We start from the raw sequence: 26275 nt of genomic DNA on the forward strand, positions 1-26275 counted from the left end.
AACAAGCTTGGATTATTGAGTACCCGAGCAGTGCTGCCTGTATCTGGTGAGATTTTTTATCATTGGTTTTGTACCCAAGTATTGGAAACCCCGCGTTCAAAATCCTGCATTTGCCACTGCTAGCAGAAATAGTAAACAATACAGCAAGTCAACAAATGTTCGGGGCTAATTGAATACCTCCCTAAGCCTTACAACTGTCTGAAATACACCATGTGTAAAAAATAATAAAAGGGCTTGTTTATGTTCAAAAACAATTCAAATTGTGGATTAACTTCCTAGGTTTCCACATTTTGCTTAACAATCCCCTATTTTTTAAACACATATTGCATAAACACAACTGGGAAAATCATGCAAAAGTAGATATACTGTACTGTATATTCTTGGTAGATTTTCTCTCCAATACACATTTATATATTGTAATTGAGGTATGCAAGTTATGTTTACATGTGTGTGCATTTAAAAAGAGAGAAAAAAAAACCCATGCACAACTGTAAGACAATATTGAACTTAGCAGGATCAAACTAACCTTTGCATAAATCAAATTACCTTTTTACAGTCTTGACAGAAGACAGAAGTGGTGCCGAGCAATCCAAGGTGCTCCCCACACAATAGGCACTGCGACATTCCATTTCCCATTACATTTTTCCTCATGTTTTCTAATCTCTCAACAAGGCGTCTGCAATTAAAAAAAACATATGATGACATGTCAGAAAATGGCTTTAGGCAACAATAAGATACATGATCGCTATTATCTGGTGTCATTTGCTAACATCAAGCTAACCAATGGGAAAAAATGTTTATTACTTGTCAATATTTATTAGTACAATGTGATTTCTATTGTCATCAGTTCATGTTTTAGTCCTCAGTTCAGTCTAAGGGCCTGATTCAGAGCCGCTCGTAAGCGGCCGCTCGTTCGCTCCGAGCGATGTTTGCCCAACTGTGCATGCGTACGGATCGTTATACGCGTATGCGCGAACCAGTCAGTGCTGTCGAAATTCATGTGCTCGCAAAATAGCGAATGCCTGATAATTTGAGGGAGGAGGCGTATGTGGGTGGTAACGGGGGAAGGTGCTTGAAAACGGGGAGAAGAGATCCAAACGCAGGCGTGCTTAAAGGTCAAAATGGGCGTTTTAAGGGTGTGCATAATTAATACAGCAGCGTCATTGACCACGTCACTGGGTTATTTTATAGCCAGAACTGCTCGCAAAATTGTGGTAGCAAAAACCAACCACAAGAATAGCGAGCAGTTCATACCCTGGTCGATGTACTCGATTAATCTAATAAATAGCGGACATGACGTAGGATGCGAGCGGCCAGGGGGCGTATTTTTTCATAAAACGACCGCAAGTTTTGTTCGCTCGTTCAGACCTAGAGGCGTGAACACACCGCAAAGAGCGAACGGTTCATTTGAATAGCCACCCCTATTTTCTGGACGAGCAAGCGCTAATTGCGTCCGGCTCTGAATCAGGCCCTAAGTTCCTCCCATGCCCCAAATACACTGCTTATAGTGAGCAGTGGGGAAAAAATATACAACTTATCAGCTAATACTTTGTGATTTATGTATGAGACAATGTTCCATAACATAGTATAAATCAGAATAAGCCTGAGTGGTACATTATTCCTTCCTGTATGAAACTTTAAAAACTTTCAGGTTCTCTGTAAATCATTATAACTAAAAATACAAAAAAAAAATTTTTCATGTGGAAGATGATATACTGTAAGTGGGTTATGTATTTAAAAAAAAAATGAGAGTAACATTAGCATAAAATGTGGTCACTAGGAATTTAGTTTCTGACCAAATATTTAGCTATGGTAGTAAGTTTCAGCAATGGTACATACTGTATTAATGAAATATGAAGCTTTTATAAATTAAAGAATTATATTTTAAAGTGAAATATATTTTTCCCCCAGAAGATGGCACAATAACACACATTACTGAGAAGACTAAATCAAAGGTGTCTAATGTGTGCTGTATATTTTTTTTCCACTAACTGTTATCTTGGTTATATACAAGTAACCATACAAACCAAAACATCTGTTACATACATTTCTGTTTGTTAATGGGATGATGTATGTGACAGACTTTGAAGTAGAGACACTATGGAGGGTATCCAATTAGCCGCGGTAAATTACCGCGGCTCATTACCTCGCCCGGGGCTATGCAATAAGCCCCAAAGTCGGCCCGAGGCCGGCACTCATCGGGGGTCTTTTTTCGGGACCTGATGTGTCCCGAAAAAGAATCCACGATAATTGCCGTTTTTTCACCTGAAAAAAAGCGAAAACACATACTGTAGGTCCGCGAGCTTAGCGCAGCACCTATGTGTTTTCGGCCAAAATAATAGGATAGGGTGAAAAAAAACATTGGCGAAAATCGGGGATAATCGGCGAAAAAGCCCCTTTTTTCGCCGATCGGGGGGATCAATTTGAGCCCAAACAATGTTCGGGGCTAATTGCATACTGCTCAAACAGGTAAATAAGGCAAGCAGAGGCACAAAACAAGATACATTGTATGGAACAATTTAATTGTCATCTTGCAAATAAATAGGGTTGTACCAATTTAGCAGCATTATCTGACAGCAATATAGGGACTCTCATTGTTTGAGGTAGTACACTTTATTAGCAGGAGTGCCTTGATGTGGTGGGCGGCTGATAATTATTGCAGTGTTTCTTAAACTGGGTGCCACAGGGCACTTGCACGGGTTTGTGGTCCAGGACCAAATTACATTTTTTTATGATCAATGCGATAGGCAAAACCAGTGCTACAGTAGTTGCTGACAATCATAAAATAAGGTATGTGGGCAAACAGAAGAGCAACCCTATCTACCACCTCATAATTGGACATAAGGATGACAGGTAAACACAATTTACTTCAATTAAATAATTTTTTCTGAATTTTTCATTAAGAATTTTTTGTCCTACAGGTGCCGTGAAAACAATTCTGATACTCTAGGGCGCTATGATTCAAGAAAGTTTTCGGAACCACTGGATTATTTTCAATCAAGTGGTTTTATTGAATATTTTTTTCATTAACAAAACATCAAAACAATAAAAAAGCTAAAGAGAAAAGAAAAAATAAATAGAAAATAAAGTACATGAGCATAATATATCAAAATATTATAGTGGTAAATATACACTCTTGGATATCATAAATGGTAAACAATCAAAGCAACAAAATTTGACAAGGAAATAGAATACAATCTAAAACAATTAATAATTATAATCAAACAACAGCAGTAACATTAGAGAAGATGAGGTACGGGCTGGTGGAGGAACAGGAATAAAACATACCCGAAGGCCATCAGAAGGAGTGGCAAGAGGATAATTGTTTCCTGCCAGAGATTCCAGACTTTATCATATATTAAGGAGTATTTTCCTTTTTGGTACATAAAACTCTAATGGGACAATGTTATATTAACTAAGGCTACCTAAGAGAGAAAGAAGGGAGGATCAGTGGCCATCCATGTTCGAGCAATACACACCTGGGCTAGTGTTAAAAGATTTTTCACATATAATTGTAAAGGGGTGGTGAGGGAATCTGCCAGATTAAGGCCAAAAAATGCAAATATGAGGGGTCAATAAAGGAACCCGGACACCAGTATTCCGTGTACAAGTAACCACCCAAGACCAAAAGGAAGCTAGATGCGGTCAGATCCAGGGACATGCGGTCAGGGCAGACAGGGGAGGACTCCCCTGTCATACTCCTGAGTTTTGATATAAAAATGATTAGAATAATATAAAGAAGATATTTAGAACTTATAAACATCTTTGTTTATTGTAATAATTTTTATAGTTAACACTCACCAGCTTTGTGGAGCTCCCTGAGACTGCAGGGAGACAAGAGTTGAGGCAGCAACAGCTCAGCATTGCTTCTGTATAGTCAGACACGGCTTGCAGAGCTGGGGGTGGGGCCACACCATGGGCAGTAAACTGCACCGAAAGAGAGCAAATAGAGGCATGCTTCTGAGTATGGGGGGCATGCCTTGAACACTGATGGACACCTTGGATGTGTCATGTGACCAGGAAGTGCACGGCAATGTTTACAGATTGGAATTCAGTCAGGAACAGCAAGAGAAGACAGTGATGCAGAAAGGAGAATCAATGGACACTGAAGCTTAGTGTAGTGAGGGGAGAGTTAGTGAGTAGGAGGTGAGACAGGCTCCCAGCACTCAGACCCATCTCCGTATGTGCCTCCCCAGCCATTGAACTCACCGCACATCACTGGACAGATCCAGAGAGGATGCAATAAATCAAAGGGGGCAGCACATTTGGTACATGAGTCCGAAGATGACTCACTAAACTCACAAAGTTTAACTGGAGTCCAATTGACCCTGTGCAGTATATACAGTTGAATCTGCTGATATCTGTCATACTCCATGGCATCCCGGGGTGAACCCAAAAAAAATTTCCAATCATCATCGGATGAAGCATCCACATCTTCTACCTAATGAGTTCTAAGGCTGCACAAACCTTATGTCCCACGAGATGACAACAAAGGAGTAAGCCAGGAAAATAGATCTCCAACCAGGGAGGGCAAGGACTAGGAGTCGAACTGGAGATACAGAAAAAACTGGGGCAACCCCCTTCCACTGTGGACAGAGAGCATGTGGGAGAGCTGTACATATTTATAAGATAGATGCACTGGAAGGTCATAAGAGGAGGACAAATATACGCAAATGAGTGAAGAATCCCATTTTGATACATTTGACCAATTGTGGCCACTCCATAGGACAGCCATTCTCAAACCCATAGGCCTCTGTAAAGGCTGAGTTATTCCAGAGTGTGGAGCAGGGATCAATCACAGCCTCCCCCAAAACATTTTCTGCAGCACGCCAGACTCTATGAGCCTGTTGCTATAAAGGAGGGCAATGAGAGAGCGAGGTCTGGGCCAACAAAAACTGCAAAGGGATATAAGCCATACCAACCTTCTCAAGAAGAGCCAGGGGAGGGTTTTCCTGATCCAATGGGGTAATCCAGAAACCACTGGATTATTGAAATAGAGTCCTTTAGTAGTTTTCCTCTAACAGACTTTTGGGAAGATGTACTATAGCGACACTTCTCGTGCCACTATAGCTCTTCCTGCTTTGCCTTTTATTGAAGCGAACAAGATGCATTAACATCTCAGCCGCCCGAGTGGAGGAGAGAAACCCTCCACCCTCCAGCGATCCGTGCAAGACCCACAGCGCATTAGCCTAGTGCTGATGCATGGTCTTACCTCCTGGCCGGCCCCACTGCGCAGTGCAAGATCTCCCAATATTTTAGCAAAGTGTTCCGATCTGTTATTCTTCTGTACAGTCTAGATCTATATACATGATCGGTGGTAAATACTGTCAATCTGATTATGATCATGTGTATAATTAGAAAGGCAGAAAGACTATATGATAACTGGATTTTGAAACTAGTGTGTAACGTATGGCCAAGCAGAAACATTAACAATATACAGACAAAGATAAAGTGTTTTAAGTCTTCAAAACAGTCTGGTTGGAGGCATCCCTACACAAAGTGCAAAAGATTAAGATGTTATTTTCTATATTATATGTTATACTGACACTCTTCAAACAGATTAAACAATAAATATGTACCAGTTTCAAATCAGCAATTTGGTACAAAACAAAGATTTCTCCTTAATGATTTGCGAATTCAATTTTAATTGATAATTAATGAGAAGCTTTTAGTCTACTTCCCATACACTCCTCTCAGCTTATTAGTTATTGGTGTATTTCTTTATTTACAGGGGGCATTAAAAAAGGAAGAAAAAGAAGAAAAAAAAAAGGGAGTATTTATGTTGCAAGTGGTCCGCGTGCCCTCGTTCCCCTCCTTCCCTTCCCGTTATCACTCCTATATTATATTTTACGGTGACAGTTTATTGATTTGTTTGCTAGATCGTTATTTATGCATAATGCTATTTAGTACGATATAAGCTCAGATGGTATATATTCAAGAATGATAACTGTACTGTAAACTATTCCTCACCTACTGCATATTATGTGGTTCACTCACATTGTACAATGTTTGAATACCCAAAAACTTCAATAATAACATTTTGAAAAAAAATAAAATAATCATCACCAGGTGTTCCACAAGATAAAAGGTAATTCTTTAATAGTTTTACGTCGTAAAAGTAGTCGACATTTCGGTCACCAATATGGACCTTTTTCAAGACAGTCAACCTCACAACATCATATAAGCGGTACACGCAACAACCAAAGGAGAACAGCAGCCTGCTGTTCTTATATGATGTTGTACTGTTGACTGTCTTGAAAAAGGTCCCTATTGGTGATCGAAACATTGACTACTTTTATTATGTAAGACTATTAAAGAATTACCTTTTATCTTGTGGAAACCCTGGTGAGTGCCCCTCATTACTTTTTCATATGATATATATATATATACACACACACACACAGTCAGGTGCATAAATATTGGGACATTGACAGAATTTTCATATTTTGGCCTCTATTCACCACCACAATGGCTTTGAAATGAAACAAACAAGATGTGCTTTAACTGCACACTTTCGGATTTAATTTGAGGGTAATTACATCCAAATCAGGTGAATGGTGTAGGAATTACAACGGTTTAATGGGCAAAGTGCTGATTGGCTGACAGAGCCGTCTGTCATGGCTCTCAGCCAATCAGCATTATGGTGCTCATTTGAATGTAGCACGGACTCGTGACATCCGTGCTACATGCATCTGTGTGATTGACAGTGACACAGAGCACAGATGGGTCAGTGAGACCCGTCTGTGCTGCTGTGTATTTCAATGACACAGATGCACGCACGGACCAGGAGATCCGTGCTACTTGCATCTGTGTCATTGACACAGAGCACTGACGGGTCCGTGAGACCCGTCTGTGCTGCTGTGGTAAAAAAAAAAAACCTGTGTAAAAAAAGAAAAAAATGGCGTGCCCCCCCCAAAAGAGAGCAACCAGCCCCGGGCATTAGTGACCCATTGCTGGGTGTGCTTAAATACAGGGGACAAACGACGTAGGGTCCCCTGTACTTAAGCACAACCAGCACCGGGCTAGTCAGAACCAGCGCTGGTTGCCAAAATACGGGGGACAAACGACGTATTGGTCCCCCGTATTCTGCGCAACCAGCTCTGGGCTCTGATCCGGTCCTGGTTCTGGAAATACAGGGGAAAAAAATTAGTAGGGTTCCCCTGTATGTTCCAGAACCAGCACTGGACTTTTTCTAGCGGGGGGCTGATGCCACAGCCAGGGGAGCCCTTTCACCGGGCCCCCCAGCCGCAGCATCAGCCCTGACCGCTAGTCAGCCCAGGCCGGAGATCCCTGGAGAGCTGGGGACCCCACCAATAAAGGGGTCATCCTCTCCAGGGCACCCCAGGCCCAGGCTGATAGCCCGGGGCTATCCCCGCCACCCCTGGTGGCGGTGGGTGGCGGGTTGATTGTGTGGTGTGGTGTAAATAAAGAATATCAAACATTGTCTTTACAGTAGAACTGCAAGTCCCAGCAAGCCTGCCCCGCATGCTGGTACTTGGAGAATCACAAGTACCAGCATGCAGGGCATTAAGGACCCACTAGTACCTGTAGTTCACCTGTAAAAAAATGTTTAAAAAAAACACAGGACACACACACCGTGACAGTATAAGTTTATTAAACATACATACACACAAACATGTACACATACTCACCTATGTAACCCTGTAGCATCGGTCCACTTGTCCGGTAAAGTATCCATAGGGGACCTGTGAAAAAAAACATACTCACCATCTCCTATGCAAGGTTCTGTTGTCTTCGTTCCAAAGTAGGCATATTCGGACTTGGCAAAAAAAAAAAAAACGAAAACGCGATCCACGAACTTAGTACCGTTCTATAGAACGGTACTTCCCGAATGAGAGCTTAGCGGCGGGGTCTCACCATGGAAACCCCGCTGCTAAGCGTTCATTGGCTGAGAGAGGCCATCTCCCGTCTCTCTCAGCCAATGAACGTCTCCCTCCATTGTAGTCAATGGTGGGAGCCGCAAGGTTATTAAAGTTTACCCTGCGGTTCCCACCATTGACTACAATGGAGGGAGCCGTTCATTGGCTGAGAGACGGGGGATGATCTCTCTCAGCCAATGAACGCTTAGCAGCGGGGTTTCCATGGTGATACCCCGCCGCTAAGCTCTCATTCGGGAAATACCGTTCTATAGAACGGTACTAAGTTCGTGGATCGCGTTTTCGTTTTTTTTTTTTTTGCCAAGTCCGGGGATGCCTACTTTGGAACGAAGAGGACAGAACCTCGCATAGAAGATGGTGAGTATGTTTTTTTTCACAGGTCCCCTATGGATATTTTACCTGACAAGTGGACCGATGCTACAGGGTTACATAGGTGAGTATGTGTACATGTGTGTGTGTGTGTGTGTGTATGTATGTTTAATAAACTTATACTGTCACGGTGTGTGTGTCCTGTGTTTTTTTTAAACATTTTTTTACAGGTGAACTACAGGTACTAGTGGGACCTTAATGCCCTGCATGCTGGTACTTGTGGTTCTCCAAGTACCAGCATGCGGGGCAGGCTTGCTGGGACTTGCAGTTCTACTTGTAAAGACAATGTTTGATATTCTTTATTTACACCACACCACACAATCAACCCGCCACCCACCGCCACCAGGGGTGGCGGGGATAGCCCCGGGCTATCAGCCTGGGCCTGGGGTGCCCTGGAGAGGGTGACCCCTTTATTGGGGGGGTCCCCAGCTCTCCAGGGATCCCCGGCCTGGGCTGACTAGCGGTCAGGGCTGATGCTGCGGCTGGGGGGCCCGGTGAAAGGGCTCCCCTGGCTGTGGCATCAGCCCCCCGCTAGAAAAAGTCCAGTGCTGGTTCTAGAACATACAGGGTAACCCTACTAATTTTTTTCCCCTGTATTTCCAGAACCAGGACCGGATCAGAGCCCAGAGCTGGTTGCGCAGAATACGGGGGACCCCTACGTCGTTTGTCCCCCGTATTTTGGCAACCAGCGCTGGTTCTGACTAGCCCGGTGCTGGTTGTGCTTAAGTACAGGGGACCCCTACGTCGTTTGTCCCCTGTATTTAAGCACACCCACAGGTTGTTTTTTTTTTACCACAGCAGCACAGACGGGTCTCACGGACCTGTCATTGCTCTGTGCCAATCACACAGATGCATGTAGCACGGATCTCCCGGGTTCGTGCTACATGCAAATGGGCACCATAACGCTGATGGGCTTCCTGTCTGCCACTGCAGTGCCACTCCTAGATGGGCCACGTGTTTGTGCCGCCCACTTGTGTCGCTTAGCATAGTCATCCAGCTACCTCGGTGCAACCTTTTGGCCTAAAAACAATATTGTGAGGTGTGAGGTGTTCAGAATAGAGTGGAAATGAGTGGAAATTAATGTTATTGGGGTTATTAATAGTGTAGGAACACAAAAAGGCCCATTTTATGTGATTTTAGCGTTTTTTTTTATTTTTTAAGAAAAAATACAGATCCAAAACACAAAACCCAGAACCCAAAACACGGAAGGGTGGTTTTGGCAAAGCCAATCCAGATCCAAAACACGAAGAAAGATCCAGATCCAAAACCAAAACACGAAAAGTGGCCGGTGCACACCCCTAGTTTAAATAGAAACCACAGGGGCTCTGCACTCACCATAATAGCTAACAATGATAATAAACAGTGGGGTTTTGCTTCATGCATTGGTCAATGCATTTAAGCATGCAGCCCCCGTCAAGGGACTCCACTTTACTGCAAGTCCCTAGTCTGTAGCTGAGAATTATAACTTGGAAATAGCTATCACATTAGTGTTAAACTCAAGGTATGATATCTGGTTTAAAGCTCACATCAACTTTGCTTTTAAAGGTGAGACAGTCACCTAGCACACCTGTTGTAAAGCACCCAGGAAAATAGTTGACACAAGCTAGATTAAACAGGTTAAAAGGTTTGCATGAGAAAATGTGATCACAAAATAATTATACTGTATGGTTAGTTATTATGGTGAGTGCAGAGCCCCTGTGATTTATACTTAAACAATGTGGTCACAATACCAAGTTGCACCCCAAATCTAGGAATGGCGAGTGTCGTGGAATAGTGCTTTTTGTTTATATGATACATTTCTTTAATTAATCATTTTGTGTACAGTGTAGGCACTTGGACCTCATTCAGAGTCAGTCGCAAGCGCTGAGCGCTTGCAACCGGCTCGATGGTTAGGCCCTGGGCATGCAGCCGCACTGCGTGTGCGCAACCCCCGCAGCGAGAGAGAAACTCTCTCACTCCGGACCTCACTACAAAAGTCCCGGCTGTTGATGTTGATTGACAGCTCGGCCCGTTTTGTAGGCGGGGCGGGGGGGGTGGTTTCACAAACGGAGGTGTTCCTGACGGAACGCTTGCCGTTTTGTCGGCGGCCGCACTGACATCAGCAGTGATGTCAGTGGGGAGCTTCCTGCTCGATCAGAGCAGGAAGCTCCCTGGGGCTTGCGGTTGCCGAGACCCAACCTTAGGGTCTTGTCGCAAGCCCGGATGGTCGCGATGGTCTTGACCATCGCGACAATCACCCTGGTCGGTTGCTAAGCTGTGGGTAGTAACCCACAGCTTAGCTAACAACCAGGAGGCCGCACTTAAAAAAAGAAGCGGCCGCCCTCATTCAGAACGAGTGGTCGCTTCTTGTGACCTCTGAATGAGGGCCTTGGTACCTATACTGTAGGCTTGAGAGAAGAGCGGTCTTAAGATGACATGTCACACTGCTTGTCTCGGACCCGGTTCCAAGGTACTCCACTCACTAACCACTGTCCATAACTTTGTCAAGATCAGCACTCACTTGAGCCTTTGTGATGTGTGTCTGACACAGAGTTGATCAAAAAGCAATCACTTTGTTTGTCTACTGAAATGATTACACTCCCCAGTATCTCTCCCACTCACTATTAATTCTCAGGTTGTGCCACCACTAACGCATGATTAAGGAACTATTTACACCAAACAGAAAGCCTTAAGTCCTACCTACAACTACAATTAAGTACCAGTTACCATTAAGTGTAGTATGGATATGTAGCATGGATCAGCCAGATCCACAGGCAAAATGGATCTGACAAATCTTATTAAATGAAGTTCAATAGGAGAAAGATCAGGGCCGGATTAACGGGGGGGCGACAGGGGCGATCGTCCCTGGGCCCCCACACGTAAAGGGCCCCCACACCCTTTGAGGTTAACGTGCGCCGGAGGAGATGGAACTAGTTCCGCCTCCTCCGGGCCACCTCAGCCCGGCGCCACAGAGAGGGTCAATTTACCGGGCGCACGCTGGTCGCCCGCTGGTAACCAGCGTGCACCCAGCTCTCTCCTCTCAGCAGCAGCCGGAGATGGAGCTCACTCGAGAGCTCCGACTTCCGGCTCACGCAGTGTGCACTATGGGAGAGACATGACGTCTCTCCCATAGTGCAGAGGAGCAGCCGAGCGGACCAGACGGCCGCAGCGGACATGGGAGCGGGGTTTAAGGTAAGTATTATTTTTTTTTTTGTGTGTGTGTGCAGGCAGCTTTATTACTGGGGGCAATACGCGGGGGGACATTAATACGGGGGGGCAATGCTCGGGAGCCATTACTACTAGGGGCAATGCTCGGGGGGCATTACTACTGGGGGCAATGCTCGGGGGGCATTACTACTGGGGGCAATGCTCGGGCGGCATTACTAATGGGGGCAATGCTCGGGCGGCATTACTACTGGGGGCAATACTCAGGGGGGGGCATTACTACTGGGGGAAATGCTCGGTTGGGGGCATTACTACTGGGGGCAATGCTTGGGGGGCATTACTACTTGGGGCAATTCTCAGGGGAGGCATTACTATTGTGGGCTCTACTTGGGTGCGGTGCATTACTACTGGGGCACTACCACAGGGGGCACTATTACAGAAGGAGCATTACTATTGGGGGCACTAATACAGGGCCACTACTACTGGGGGTATTTATACAGAGGGCTCCACTATAGGGGACATTACTATTGGTGGCACTACCACAGGGGGCATTACTACTGGGGGGGTATTACTATTCGGGGCTCTACCACTGGGAGCATTTATAAAGGGGACATTACTATTCGGGGCACTACAATAGGGGCATAACTACTGGGGACATGACTACAGGTAGCACTTCTAATGGGGGTATTGAATAGGCACTGCATAAGTGGCACCACTAATGGGGGCACTACTACTCTGGGCTCTGCATATAGGACACTACTACTATGAGCACTGACATTACTGGGGGCACTGCCTAAGGGGCACCACTACTGTGGCCTCTGCATAAGGTCCCCATTGTGCATGCCCCCAGTTTGTCCACATTTAATAGGGGTCCCCACATGTTTGTTGCCCAGGGGCCCCCACAGACCTTAATCCATCCCTGAGAAAGATACTCACAATGCGTAAAGTATATACAAGAACAATTAATAAGATTGGCATACTAAATATTTTGTGGGGAGACACAAGAAGATGGAGCAATTCCCAAAATCAGATTGGCTCCCAAGAATTGTACAAAGTGTGATATGATATTTATCCCTATCTGGGTGTCAAGTTGTCGCTCCCCCTCCCCATTTATTGGCTTTCTGTTCAATGTTCTATAAACCATCTCTAGGGGCTCATTTCCTCAATAGCTGGATAGGAATGTGTAAAGACAAAATACAATTCTATTATGGAGAGAAGCCATAAAAGGTAACGTGGAGTCAGAAACATGTAATTCACATTTACAGCAACAACACTAGAACCGTACGATAAAATTCCTTTGCCCATGGAGATTAGAATATCTTAAATATTTTGGTTTTCATAAAATGTGGTAATCATTACCAATATAGTGCAATATGAACATTATTATAGCTGTAATTTACCTCTGTTGTTAAGGCAGTTTACAGTTTAACCCTGGAAGTCCAGACATACCCAATTCTCTGCTGCTCCAGGGTATCCACTTTCTCAGCTCTTCTGATAACTTGTACAATTGATTCGATTTCATTTTGGTTAAGACATTGATTTTTCCTCTGCCTGTCTGTTTGGTAGGTGTGAACTGACCAGCCTGTCTGCAGCCTGCAATTAAGCAAATATCAAGTTTAATGTAAAAAAAAATGAATAAAGATAACCTGATATGCATTGCATTTTAGACTAAACTATGTTTTGCAGCTATTTGCACTAACAAGTTTCACTCTGTATTCCAGCCATTTATTCACTTTTTACAGTTTAATATAGGAAATGCAACCTTTGAACTGTCATCAACCACGGCACTATGGGCATGATTCAGAGTTGTACGTTAATGCTCCCACAGCTGCCATTTTCAGAACTGTGGATGTGTGAAAATATGCTAATGCTGCAGCTGCCGGGACTTATACTGAGACGCCCACTTGAGCCATTGCAGCTACCCGCAACTGCGTATTCATATGATACGCAGCATTGGACACATATCATGCAAACATCGACTCCTTGAGTGAGTCTATGGTCACTCAGAATGGCAGCTGCTACTGAGCCCAGAGAGCCATGTTTCCTGCTTACGGACAAGACACATCTGCGTTTTTACCTGACACTCCCCCAAACGCTCCCTGCCTGTCAATCACACTGCAAATACAGACTTGTAGCATTAGACCGTGGTAATATACTTGGCAGTGCAACTCAGACACATGTGCAGTGGTAAAAAAACTAATGGTTCCATTTGCAAAAACGTCGGCATTGAGTAAAATGCTGAATCAGGCCCTACGCACTGCATTTTCAGAGGTCTGACCGCATTTTTGAGCATAGTGCATCCCACAATTGAACGTCTTTATGACAAAATGTACTTACAATGAAGTTAACATTAGTTCTCCACCTATTCATCATCAACACTGAATTAGGTGAGAAAGCAGAGAATTTTCATCTGAGGTAGTTTTTAGTCTGCATGAACTATCACTAACCAATACATGTAAGTACATTTAAAGAATATTCCCAATCAAATTAAACTTTCTAAATAAAATTGAATTATGTTTCTGTAGAATTAATCACAGTACATAGACTAGACTCCCTCCAACTTTATCAAGTGATTACACTTTCAGAGATTGATTTCAAGGTGTAGTCTATGTTTCGGATCTAAATTGGTTGGGACAGTCTACAGTAGTGGTGGATAACAGTATTTTTCAGGATCAACACAAGGCTTCTCATGAGGGTAATGCACATGGGATATAGTCAGTATCCCGACCGCCAGCATGCCGAAGGTAAGTATCGGGGGTTAGGGGAGGGTTAGGTTTAGGGTTAGGCACTAGGGGAAGGGTTAGATTTAAGGTGGGGGGAGGGTGAGGTTAGGTTTAGGCACTAGGGAGGGAGGCTAGGTTTAAGCACCGGGAAGGGAGGGAGGGGTAAGGGTTAGTGTTAGGTAGCTTACCTTCTAGTGTCAGGATTCCGCTGGCGGGATTCTGACCGGCGACATCTAGACAGTTATATTATGCTGTACCATTCTTTTTTAGCTTTGGAACATGCTAGAATTCCACATTACCTCCTCTAACATCCATATACTGTGGTATGTACCAGTGGCAGATGCAATCATGTAAACATCCTGCTAAGTAATCCTTCAAGTTTCAAAAAAGACTAACCAGTGCAGAAGACCCCAAATGCAAACCACACTGAGTAAAACAGGAGTTAGAGCAAAGAACCAAGAAGTTGTCCTTTTGTTCCATTTTATTATTCCACGAGAATCAATTTTAGCTGCAGACTATTATTATCTAAAAAGATAAAACGACAGTCATAATTTAAGAATCGTACAATAATATGACAATGAATTCAGTGGTTTACTGAGTAACCAGTTCTCATTCCAAAGCATCTCTAGTTAAACTAGCTATTTGGATTAGAGATACACAGCCTCATGTACTGTATAACCTTTAGTGAAACATGGGCATCAGTGTGATGCTGTAACCCTGTGTCATACTTTTAACATCTTTATCAATCCACAATTAATTTTACTTTTGCTTACTTATATTTTATTTTAGACTACTCTGAGGCAAAAGGAGAGGCAACTCGCTATTAGCTAGATGTAGAAAATAGGATTTTGGTATTTACCAATGAATCCCTTTCTCCTATTTCACAGGAACACTGGAGCATAGACAGTGGGGTATAGACAGTGGTAGAGTAGAGCCAGCCACTTTAAATAATATAGAAGTGTGGCTTGGCTCCTCCAACTCTATGCCCCATCAGACCCAGTTAAGAAACTGAGCCCGAAAGGAGACGGAGGACAATAGGAAGACAAGGAGAATTCAACAGACCGGAAAAAAAGATTGACTGAAGGAGAACAAAGTGACCCACTGCAGGGAACACATACTGTCACATAACAATAGAATGCAGAGGAACCGCAGTCTAACTAAAAAACAATGAACCAAACAAGAAGACAGGTAAGCAGCGGAGAAAGGGATTTATCGGAAAATACCAAAATCCTATTTTCTCCTTCATCCACTAGGGTACACTGGAGCATTGGGACGTCCCAAAGCCAACCTCCCGGGTGGGAAGTGCTGAGAAACTTGCCGACACATCGGCCAACCGAAACAGGGACTGCCACACACTAATGGTAGGGCAACAAATATATTAAAAACAAGAGCTGAGTAGTAAGCGCCATAAAGCACAGGAGAGAATAAGGACTCAGCGCAGGACAGCTGCAGAATTCCACAACTCCAAGCCTAAGCCAAAGGAAATAGGAGAAACGGCATCCCTAGTCGCCAACCGCTCATGAGCTTCCTCAGAACACCGTAATTTAAACTGGTAACAGACCAGCCCTGACCCTTGGAAACAGAGCACCAACAAGAGTTGGTAGGAGAAGGAAAACAACTCGAGAACAAGCTCGAAAAAACCTACTCTGACAATAGCATGCCAACACTGGCGGGTATTAAAAGTATATGGATAATAATTACACCCATCCATATATATTCAGAGCTGTTCCAGTCCTAGAATACTCTAGGAACATAGAATACATGAAGACCAGAGCTAATTATAGAACAGTTGGCCAGGATCATTCTTGTGCTCCATATAAATATGGGGGTTCCAACCAGCAGAAGGAAGTCGTAGGAAGTCCCTAACGAGTTGAGATCCCACAGGGCAGAGAGCGGAGGCCACACCAAGTGAGATCGGAGACTACAACACCTTGCAGAGGCTCAGATAGCAAGATAACCCTCAGCCAACAATGCTCACACTTACAATAACTAAAAATTGGTAGAACATAAGATGGCGCTGGGTTGCTGAAAAATACTCAGACTGATATTAATGTCCATATATTGATGTCTTTGATGATGTGACGTTTACATTAATCGCAACTCATGAAAAAGAAAATTTTATAACATGTGGAATAAACACAATAAAACACTATTCAAGTTCTTTTCCAGATATTGATTATCTCTGAACAGTAAAATCCATAAACATAGGTCTAATAATGGCTTTGGATTTATAGCGTACCCCACTCACTATATAGCAGGTGGTGTGAAAACACATAAAGGTTTCTATTCCAATTTCCACGTGTCGTGGGGGAAGGGGTGGGAGACCCGGTCCCAGCCAGTTTCAGATGTGGCGGGCCCCGCTGAGTCGGAGGTTGTATAAGGCTTTTCTGTTGAAGAGGAAAACTGATAAGGGAACCAACTCGTGCTGTTAGCATTTCCCTCTGGGGCAGAGACAAAGAAAATGGCGGGACCTCCCTGTCAGCGCTGCACTGTCTTGTGAGCAACGAGGTGCAGCATCTCCTCCTGTGATAATATAGGAGGGAGAGCAAGAGCGCTCTATGTGTGAGAAACTCACACTGCCCAGCTATTCTTCTGCCACCACCCCTGCTAGTCAGGGGTGGTGGTCATACTCACCATCGGGATGCTGGGCAAGCGGGGAGACACAAGCCAGTGGTTTAAGCCCCGTCCCCTATAACATGATCTCCAGCATCTCGTGAGTTCGCCTCTACACAGTCCTTATAGGACTGCGATCTTAAGCCCCTGCGGCTCCATTGCAGGAAGAGGTTGTTAAAATCCTCCTATTTCATCCGCGGACACAGTAGTTATCACTCTCTGCGGTGCTATGTAACAGCCGGGAGGCAAGTGAAGTGAGGACTATATAAAATGGCGGGACTTTTCCCCACTATAAAGTATAAAAGAGCAGATTTAGGGGACATATGTATCAAAGCTTGATGTGAGATAAAATTGTGAGATATATATCACCAACCAATCGGCTTCTAACTTACATTTTGCAGGCTGTGTTTAAGAAATGATAGTTTGGAGCCGATAGGTTGGTGATCTATATTTCACAATTTTATCTCACATGAAGCTTTGATACATATGCCCCTTAGTTTAAATAAGCTGCCCGCCCATAAACAGATCAAGAATGGCGGGACTGCTAGGAGGTCTTTAACGCTCAAGAAATTTCCCCTTTACACAACCCCTAAAGGACTGTAAATATTAAGCCCCCAGCTCCAATTGCAGTAGGGGGTACACAAAATCCCCCTCATTCATCTGCGGTCAAAGCAGAGAACCATGCGCTGTAGCGCTATGTAACTATGTAAAAGCCAAGAAGTATGGCTGCGGCTGTCACACACAGGGCGCTAACTCTTGCTTCCCTCCTCGATTAATTAGACAAGGAGACGCCGTGTCCCGCTGCTGTCAGGGCATTTTAGCGCCGGAGACTCTGCCACAGTGGCTCAGTTCACTAAACAGCTATCTTGGTGTGCAGCCAGGGTTTGTAGCCCAGTCATTAGACATTACCCTAGCACAGCGTTGAGAAAAGCTGTGACTCTCAGTTTATTCCCTGCTCCCTACCTCTCTTCCCCTACTTCTCAGCTTTTACATAGAGTTATATAGCGCTACAGCGCATGGTTCTCTGCTTTGACTGCAGATGAATAAGGGGGATTTTCTGACCTTCTCTTCTCCACAGTTCACCCTCCACTTGTTCACTTATCCCATTAGCATGTTAGCTCTCACGGGCGTGGTCCTTCATCCTCTTGTTCATCCCCAGCACTACCCCCGCTTCATGCCCTTCCAACTTTGTGTGTTTGCCCTTCATTGGGTACAGTCTCTTAGAGTGCTGAACTGCCTTCCCTTCCCTGTGTCGCACCGTTTCATGTCTGTCTGTATATAGTGAGTCTCCCAACGATCGCCCCATCTGCGTCCTACATTGTTTTTGGGTCATTTGCTTTATGTTGTTCCAATATTATGTCAGATTACATTTACTATACTATTGATATTTTCATTTTCACTGTTGCCTACATATTACCTGTACGGCATCTTAAAAATAATTGTAATACCACCTAATTTGCACAAAACGAAATACACTGTACATCTGCATAAATATATTGATTTTTATTTGCAGAGATATTACTTACAAAGTGCCCGAGATTTGTAAGGCAAAATGTTCTGGTTTTGTAGCAGTGCACCAAGATATTACGCATAGCACACAATAATGTCCAAGCTTACTTTTCATTCTCAGTAGAGGACTCCACAAACTAAAAGTGTGCCCAGATTTGTAGAGAGGTGCACTATGCACAATAGTAAACTTCAGATCAAAAGTCCAACCTACAGTGCTATCACTTTAGAACCACGCCTTTCAATAAATCAGGTCTGAGGTTACCATTAGGCAGTTACCTAGAGCACCCAGATTTGGGGAGGACTGCAGGGGGGTTGTACAGGTGCCTATTAACCCCTATCCCCTGACCCTGCTATTCTCTTATTGGCATCGTGCACAGACAAGTCCCCCACCTACACTTCCTTGGAAAAGAGGAAGCTGGAAGCTACAAGCAGAACAGTAAATGCTGCAAAACTACTACCAAAATGCCTCTGAGAAGTGCACTGCTATAGCACCCTACTGGTAAAGCTTACTGCTGGTTAGTAGAAAATTCAGGAGGTATTGTGTATCTCTGATTTTGCCACTACAAAAGGGTAAAAGGCCAAAATTTGTTATATAGTCCTTACCAGAATATGTTATTCAGAATCTTTTTCAGAAAATGTTGCTGGTCAGGACCTTATTGGAAGATATAATCCAAAGTCCCTATCAGTAGCCGTTACCCAAAGTCGCTTAAATAACGCAGGAACTACTCAGTATTAATGTAGAACAAAATGTCACCACAAAATGGCTTCCAGTAGCCGGCCATCCTTCATATAAGGTTGTGACCTGTATTGTGACAAAACAATGCATGCGGGCAGCAGCTACAGGTGGCTTAGATCAGCTCTATGCTCACATGGAATGCAGCTGCACTCTGGTGAGAATAGAATAGCTGGGGCTTAGGATTTGGCAGTGTAACTCGGTGCAGGGATAGGGCCGGCCCCAGAGGTGGCCTGGTTCCCGTAACAGCCCCATTCTCTGTACCTACTGTAGCTATGTTCTTGCCTGTAAATGGCAGCTGGTCTGCTAAAGATTGGAAGTGCGTGTAGGGTGACACAATCCTTTCAGTAGATTGTTTCTGCAGATGCAAATCTGAGATCTGCTCTAAATTGGACAGGAGTGGAGGCATATATTGGGTGTTGGTTCTGCGTCCACGTCTCCAGTAGATTTGTGTCAACAGTCTGGTCTGGAGATTGATCCCCGGTGATTAGGACAAGTGTGTACCCAAGTCATGCAGCGTCATATCAAATGAATAATTTGCTTTATCTATTGTTTCTAAATTAAAAACTGCAGTCAAAATGGAGGGAAGTATCTGAAGAGGTCAGGATGACAGGTCAAAATTTGTTATATAGTCCTTACCTGAAGATGTTATTCAGATTCTTTTTTTGAAGATGTTGCTATTCAGGACCTACAGTATTTGGAAGATGTAATCCAAAGTACAGATCAGTAGCCAGTATCCAAAGTTGCTTAAATAAAGCAGGAACTACTCAGACAGCATCAATGTAGGACATCACAAAATGGCTGCCAGTAGCTGGACATCCTTTATATAGGGCTGTGACCTGCATTGTGACATCACAAAGCATGCAGGCAGCAGCTACAGATGGCTGTGGCTTAGATTATCTCTGGGCCCAGATGCCCTGCAACAGCACGCTGGTCGAGATTAGAGACACCGGACCTTAGGAGATAGCAGTGTAAATCGGTGCAGGGAGAGGGCCGGGCCCCAGAGGCAGCCTGGGCCCCATAGCAACCTAATTTTCTGCACCTACTGTAGCAAAGCCCTTCAAGATTGGAAGCGTGTGTATGGTGACAAATCCTTTCAGTAGATTGTTTCAGCAGATGCAGATCTAAGATCTGCTTCAAAATTGGACAGGTGTGTAGGCATATATAGGGTGTTGATTCTGCATCCAGGTCTCCAGTGGGTTTGAGTCAACAGTCTGGTCTGGAGTTGGATCCCTGCAGGATAGGATAAGTGTGTACCCAACTGAAGTCATGCAGCATCATATTAATAATTAGCTTTATGCATTGTTTCTAAATTAAAAGCTTTAGATAAAAGGAGAGATGTGTCAGAAGGGATAAGGGCATTGGTATAACTACATTGGGCGTATCTAACATAGGTGCAAGGGGTGCAGCAGCTATGGGGCCCAGAGCTGAGGGGGCATATCTTCCTTGTCAGAGTTACATGTGTTATATACACCATTCAGTGGTACATAGGGGCTCTTACAAACTTTTGCTATGGAGCTTTCATATACAATACCTAGTTATGCCCATTCCAAGAGGCCTAGTGCTAGCTAGATTTTTTTTTTTTTTTTTTTTAAGGGGGGGTTACGGGAAGACTTTTTTTTAGTATAATTTATAATACTTATAATTAGTTAAGGAAACTTGTCCAGAGTATGAAAGCTACTGCACAACGGGGAGTATAGTATTATATACTGTATACTGAAAATGTTTCAAAGACAATAAAATAACAGTCTGAATTTATTAAATTTTATTTTTATGACTAATGCATATACATACACACATGCAAGCTAAATTAAAAGAGAGGGATAATGCCGTTTTAGTATTGGGGCCTCCACAAATTGCTTTCCCCCAGAGTCCCAACAACCCTGAATCTGTCCCTGGGGCCGCTGCAACCTGTAAATCCTCCTGGGGCATTTTTGGGGAGGAAGGGGGGGATTTCATTAGTCTGATCCTGTTATTCTGAGCAATCCAATTGAAACCCATTCATATAGTTTTACAGCTGAACAACATATCCAGAGTCCTGTCTTCTGCTCTTTCTTTGTGTTCCTATTTCTTTGTGTTCCTATTTACTCTGAGAACTTTTTCCAGTGACACCTCACTTATCTTGTCTGTGTTGTTCATTAAACAGAGTTATATTGCACATCTCCTCTCCCTTTGTTCCTGATGCCTGGTACTGAGAAGGACTTTGCATCTCAGGTGTTTTGTGCTTCATAGATAAAGCAGTCAGGCATAATCATCATTTAGGATATCTCTTGGCTAATCATTCAATTTGTCTGGCTCATTCTACCAGTGGGACCCTCAGTCTCCCCTCCCATTCAGCACATATACCAATATGTAACCCCTGGCCCAAATTCAAGCATATACAGTTTACAGATATTGGGTAAGGAAATAAAAAGGTCCCATTATTTTTAAGAGGGGGAGGAAGATTGGAGGGTGAACACATGGGGTTTTTCATAAGACACATGAATTTCATGAAAGTAAAGGTGCCTGACCACAGAGCACACAGCAATCTGGATGGTTGTGGAGAGGGGATTGGTAAATTTGCCAAGACAATGACCATGTATGTAGCCTTTGTCCAACGATCTGGATACCATCATTCAGTTATAGCACGGACAGATCTAGGCCTACTGTAATTCAGAGAAGGGAAGAGGAGCAGCTTCCAGTAATTTAGGATGTAAAGTACTCCCCTTATTAGACAGAGGCAACTCCGGGCCCTTCTTGCTGCCAGCGACAGCAGCCTCTTTCCCCAGCACATGTTGCATGATGTGCAGGGGGAGCGATAGCACTGATCGCTAAACCCCTTCCCTCCCTGCATCTGCCTCTGGTTGAGGGGCACACGGCACCCCCCTGTGCAGCGCCTGGCGCCAACTTTTTTTTTTGTAGTGGTTTGGCCACACCTCCATGATAAGGTCACTCCCCATACTATACCCAGCCCGTTCCTGAAGCTCAAACCCCGTTTTCCAAAACCCCTCCTCCAGAACTGGTAAAACTTCCCCTTTTCGTCCCCTATTCAGTAAATGCAAAATACAGTACTATATAAAAGGGAAAGTTCAGATGACAGGACATTTACTGTACACACTGCTTTTGAACATTTACAACAAGTTGTCACGCATGTCATGTAAATTTAAACTGTTATGGATTTCATGCTTCATAAAAAGGCATCAGTAATTGGTTTTTTTATAGTCTCAAAAAACAACATTATACTGTTTTTTTTTCTTATAATTCATTCATTTTGTACACGGGTAGACTTGTTTATCACAATTCATCTCTAACGTGGAGACTGTAGAAGTGTCATAAATAGCAGAAGATGAAAAATAATGAAATAAGGTGTATAAAGGCAGTGCAAAGACTTTAAATAATGGATGGTAAAATCTCTCAACAATCTTTGAATTTTATTATATATCTTAAGCATAATACTAACATAATGTTACCCACAAATGTAGCAATATCAACAATGAGAAGTATAGAACGATACTGTAGCTGGAATATTGGTAAACTTACTTGGCTCTGAGAGCTAGCTGTCTGTCGTTCGGACAAACCCACTTATCTGTGCCATTTCCAAATATAGTATCAGCCATGTTATCTGTTGAGGGAAACCAAATGGTTATACATAGAAACATATAACATACTAAAAATATATATGCAAATCTCAAACATACAGAAGGAAAATTTTTAAACTTTTAATTTTAAATCTTACTTTCCGGTCTACAGCCAAAAGTGAATTTACTGTCTTGATAGTGGATTGAAATTAAGCTAAGGAGCGCAAATATAAATCTTGAAATGCCAAGTCCGAGATGAAAAGGTTAGTGCTAGGTAAGAATGTACTATTGGTAAATGGTAACATTTACAGCAAAGAAAGAAATAATGTTAAATTAATTACAACTTCTTTCTTAGTGGGTTTCTCAATAAAACAATTATCAATTCAATTTAACTATAATATAAACGTTGGTTTGTATTTAATCTGCTCTAGACAGAAGGTCAGTAGCCAAAATCAGAGCCAAGGATGTGGCTGCGATCAGATGAATATGGGCTGTATGCATTTCTTGCTATGTATAAGAAAATTACAATTACATATAGAAGACACAATTGAAGACTTAAATTAATTAAACTGGGCAAGTGAGGACATAATTTCCACTGGGAAAAAAAAAATCTGATTACAATTGTCATACAAGTTACAAAAGGCATGTTAAAAATAAAAAAGTAAAATATATTTTTCCAAACAGTATTTTCTTGCAAATAGGTAAGCTCAGAACAAAAATATACTAGTTTTATACTGCTTTTTAGGATGTACTTTATTTGGCATATTCAATGTAATTAACGCGCCTAATTTTCACTTAAGGTGCACATCCACTAGGCGATATTAATGAGCGCAAGATTATGACATCGTAATCGTGCAATCGCTCATTAATCATGCACAAATCATGCATTATAATGTCGGAAACGACCAGCGATGCGCGCTCCCGCTGGTCGTTTCAGACATCAATCATCGGCAGAATTGGGCTGTGTGGTCAGAAATATTATCGAATACCCTTTACTGTGAGAGTAAAATGTATAATCCCTCTGCAGGGAGTTTGAGATGCTCCATGTGTGGGTCGCTCTAAGTGTGTGTTAAAGAATACATTAGTCAATTGGCATAATTTTGTAGACCACATTGTATACATAGCATAACAGTATAATATTTTGGGATAGCACTAAAACTGTGGTAAAAGGTCATACACTATTATCCCTTACATACACAGTAAAAACAAAGCTTTTACTATTAAGTTATCAGGGTTTAGTGCCACAAAAGCCTAACAGCACTACAAATGAGAGAATAAACACAATCGATAAAAGCAATTATTTGCAAGCAAAACCAGTTTTTGACATGATTAAAAAAATCAGCACAAATTTAATAACTACTACCTTTCCTAAGTAGGCTACATTGCTAATAAATTACAGTAATTAGACCTTTTCTGGAGGTGGGCCCATTTAAACCTGGCTAATTTACCAATAGCTTTACTACAAACTGCTTTTCGTGTTGGAAATGATGTGTCTGCACTACAGGTGTTGATACTGCAGAGTTATGCAAGTACACACCAGCAGATGACTCAAACTATTAGCAGCCTAGTTACTTAATCGGTGGTGTTGGTTTATTGAAAGATAACAGGTACAGCCATAGACACTGTCATACACAATGGTAGATGGAGCATAGCTTAAGTGAAGCGGGGTTCTATAGAGCACACCAGACGGTGAGTGTATGCTGCTAATGAGTACAGGTACAGGGATGCTGGAACAGCTTTATGCAGATATACACTGGAGTCTATCTGGATCTAAGCAGTAGACTTCTGTCCACCACAATATTACTCCTACACAGTACTAAAATGGTTACAGTCACATGTGCAGGAGCACATCATGATGGAGGACAGACTTCCCTGCAGATGCTGGGTCCTAGTGCCCAGCATATATGCACAGTGCAGGAGCACACTGCTTTCTAACATTTCTATGGCTAATTTACACCATATTCTTCTGATATGGTGCAAATTAACCATCTTTTTTGATATCACCTTTACCGTTGTCTGCAACAATCTACCATTCAATCCATTCACAACAATGAATTATGTTCTATTAATATCTATTAGTATTATTATTATCGTACATTTGCAAAATGCCAGTTTTGAATGGATATTAGAAGTATTTTTCCCTGGCAAGTGAAAGAGCAATGTTGTAAGAAGAAGTGATGAATTTATACTGGAGGAAGTTGGCACAGAAACACTTTTGCAGGTAGCAGATCTGTTTCATATGCCATGGTTGAGACTATGGGCTATATTTACTAAGCGGCAGGTTTTCAAAGCAGTGACAGCAAGTCAGTTACATTACAATGCGGGTGCACGCTACTCAGAGTGACATGACCCGAGGGTGTGACACCAGAACAGCAGAGCTAGTCTTCTATTTTGGAGTCACCCACTCGGATAGTGTCACCAAGCAGCATTGACAGCAGCAATGGACGACGTGCTCATGCTGGTGTCATCTACACTGTGCCCAGAGGAGTCTGGGGGCTGCCCAGCTGCTCCCAGAGCACTGGGCTAGCCCCCAGCATGACGATAACGAGGGCATGATATGCAGTTATGTTCCCAAAACATCAGGAGGAGCAGGAGGCGCGGCTTCACAGGCATGAGGCCATGCCTCCTTTCATGAATGATGCATTTGGAGCAAACAATGAGTCCAGAGATGGTGGTGACAGGGTGAGTTAGGCGCACTGGGCATCACCAACCCTAGTGATGGTACTGCTGCTTGTGCTAGCATAATGCCATTCAGCTTGGGCATAAATGTCAGTGCTGGTCACAGAACAGTCTGTTCAAGGTAAGATTATTTTACTGTAGATCATTCAGGTTATTTATGACCGAGTAACCTATTTTACGAAATAGATAGAAATAGTATAAATATTCAAATATAACTTATCATAAATGTTAAACACAGACAACCTTAAGAGTAAATTCTCTTTTATATAGGCTTAAATTACTCCATTAAATATCATGATTTCCTAAAACTGTAAGATTGCTTATTGGTTTTTTTATGAAATTATATTTCATTTAAAACAATTTGCTGCAAATTGTATATTCTAACCCCAGACTGCCATCTTTACCTGTGCAGAATCCAGGTGGGTGATCTACTCACCGGGTTGTCTGCAAAAACTAAAATAAATAGGTGAGTCTCCTGGATGTGTCAGTAGTGTAGGCAAATATATATTAAAATTAAAAATTAACATGGTGGTACACACACACACACACGCACGCACGCACGCACGCACACACACACACACACACACACACACACTTAGGTGATTGTCGCACTATAGCTTAACTCATAGACTGAAAACTCCCAAGTTAGTATTAATCTGTTTCATTAAACATTGTGCAGCATTCCACAGCAAGGGGTGTGTTTAAAATGCTGCTAGACTTAATTTGATTACAGGCTAGTTAGGGCAGTGGTTCCCAAACTTTTTTGAATCACGGCACCCTAGAGTAACAGCATTGTTTTCACGGCACCCCTAAGTTTAAGTTTGTTATTGAGAAATTCAGAAAAAATCTAGTAAAATAGTAAAGTGAAGTAAAATGTGCTGTACTGTCATCCTTAGGTTCAGTTATGTGGTGGTGGACAGGTTTGCACTTCTGTTTGTTCACATATTTACATTACATTGACCATAAATCATTTTATTTGGTGCTGGGCCACCAACCTGAGGCACCCCTGCAAGTGTCCCAAGGCACCCCAGGGTGCCACGGAGCACAGTT

At 42.9% G+C, this 26275-nt stretch overlaps 1 protein-coding gene across 9 annotated transcripts in view; it reads right to left on the reverse strand.

Annotated features, from left to right (window-relative positions):
- The window catches only part of RPH3AL (rabphilin 3A like (without C2 domains)), a 441120-nt gene that overhangs the window by 180462 nt on the left and 234383 nt on the right, over positions 1-26275 (reverse strand). For all 9 annotated transcript variants that reach the window (XM_088449550.1, XM_088449546.1, XM_088449552.1 and 6 more), the window contains 3 exons: positions 22509-22590; positions 12861-13004; positions 547-676 (listed from right to left, as the gene is read on the reverse strand). In XM_088449550.1, the coding sequence (XP_088305676.1) occupies positions 547-676; positions 12861-13004; positions 22509-22585 (351 nt within the window). In that variant the 5' untranslated portion in view covers positions 22586-22590. The remainder of the gene's footprint in view (positions 1-546; positions 677-12860; positions 13005-22508; positions 22591-26275) is intronic.

The sequence above is a fragment of the Taudactylus pleione genome, unplaced genomic scaffold, assembly GCF_031769625.1.
Source record: "Taudactylus pleione unplaced genomic scaffold, aTauple2 ptg000487l, whole genome shotgun sequence".
In the NCBI taxonomy this organism is placed as follows: domain Eukaryota; kingdom Metazoa; phylum Chordata; class Amphibia; order Anura; family Myobatrachidae; genus Taudactylus; species Taudactylus pleione.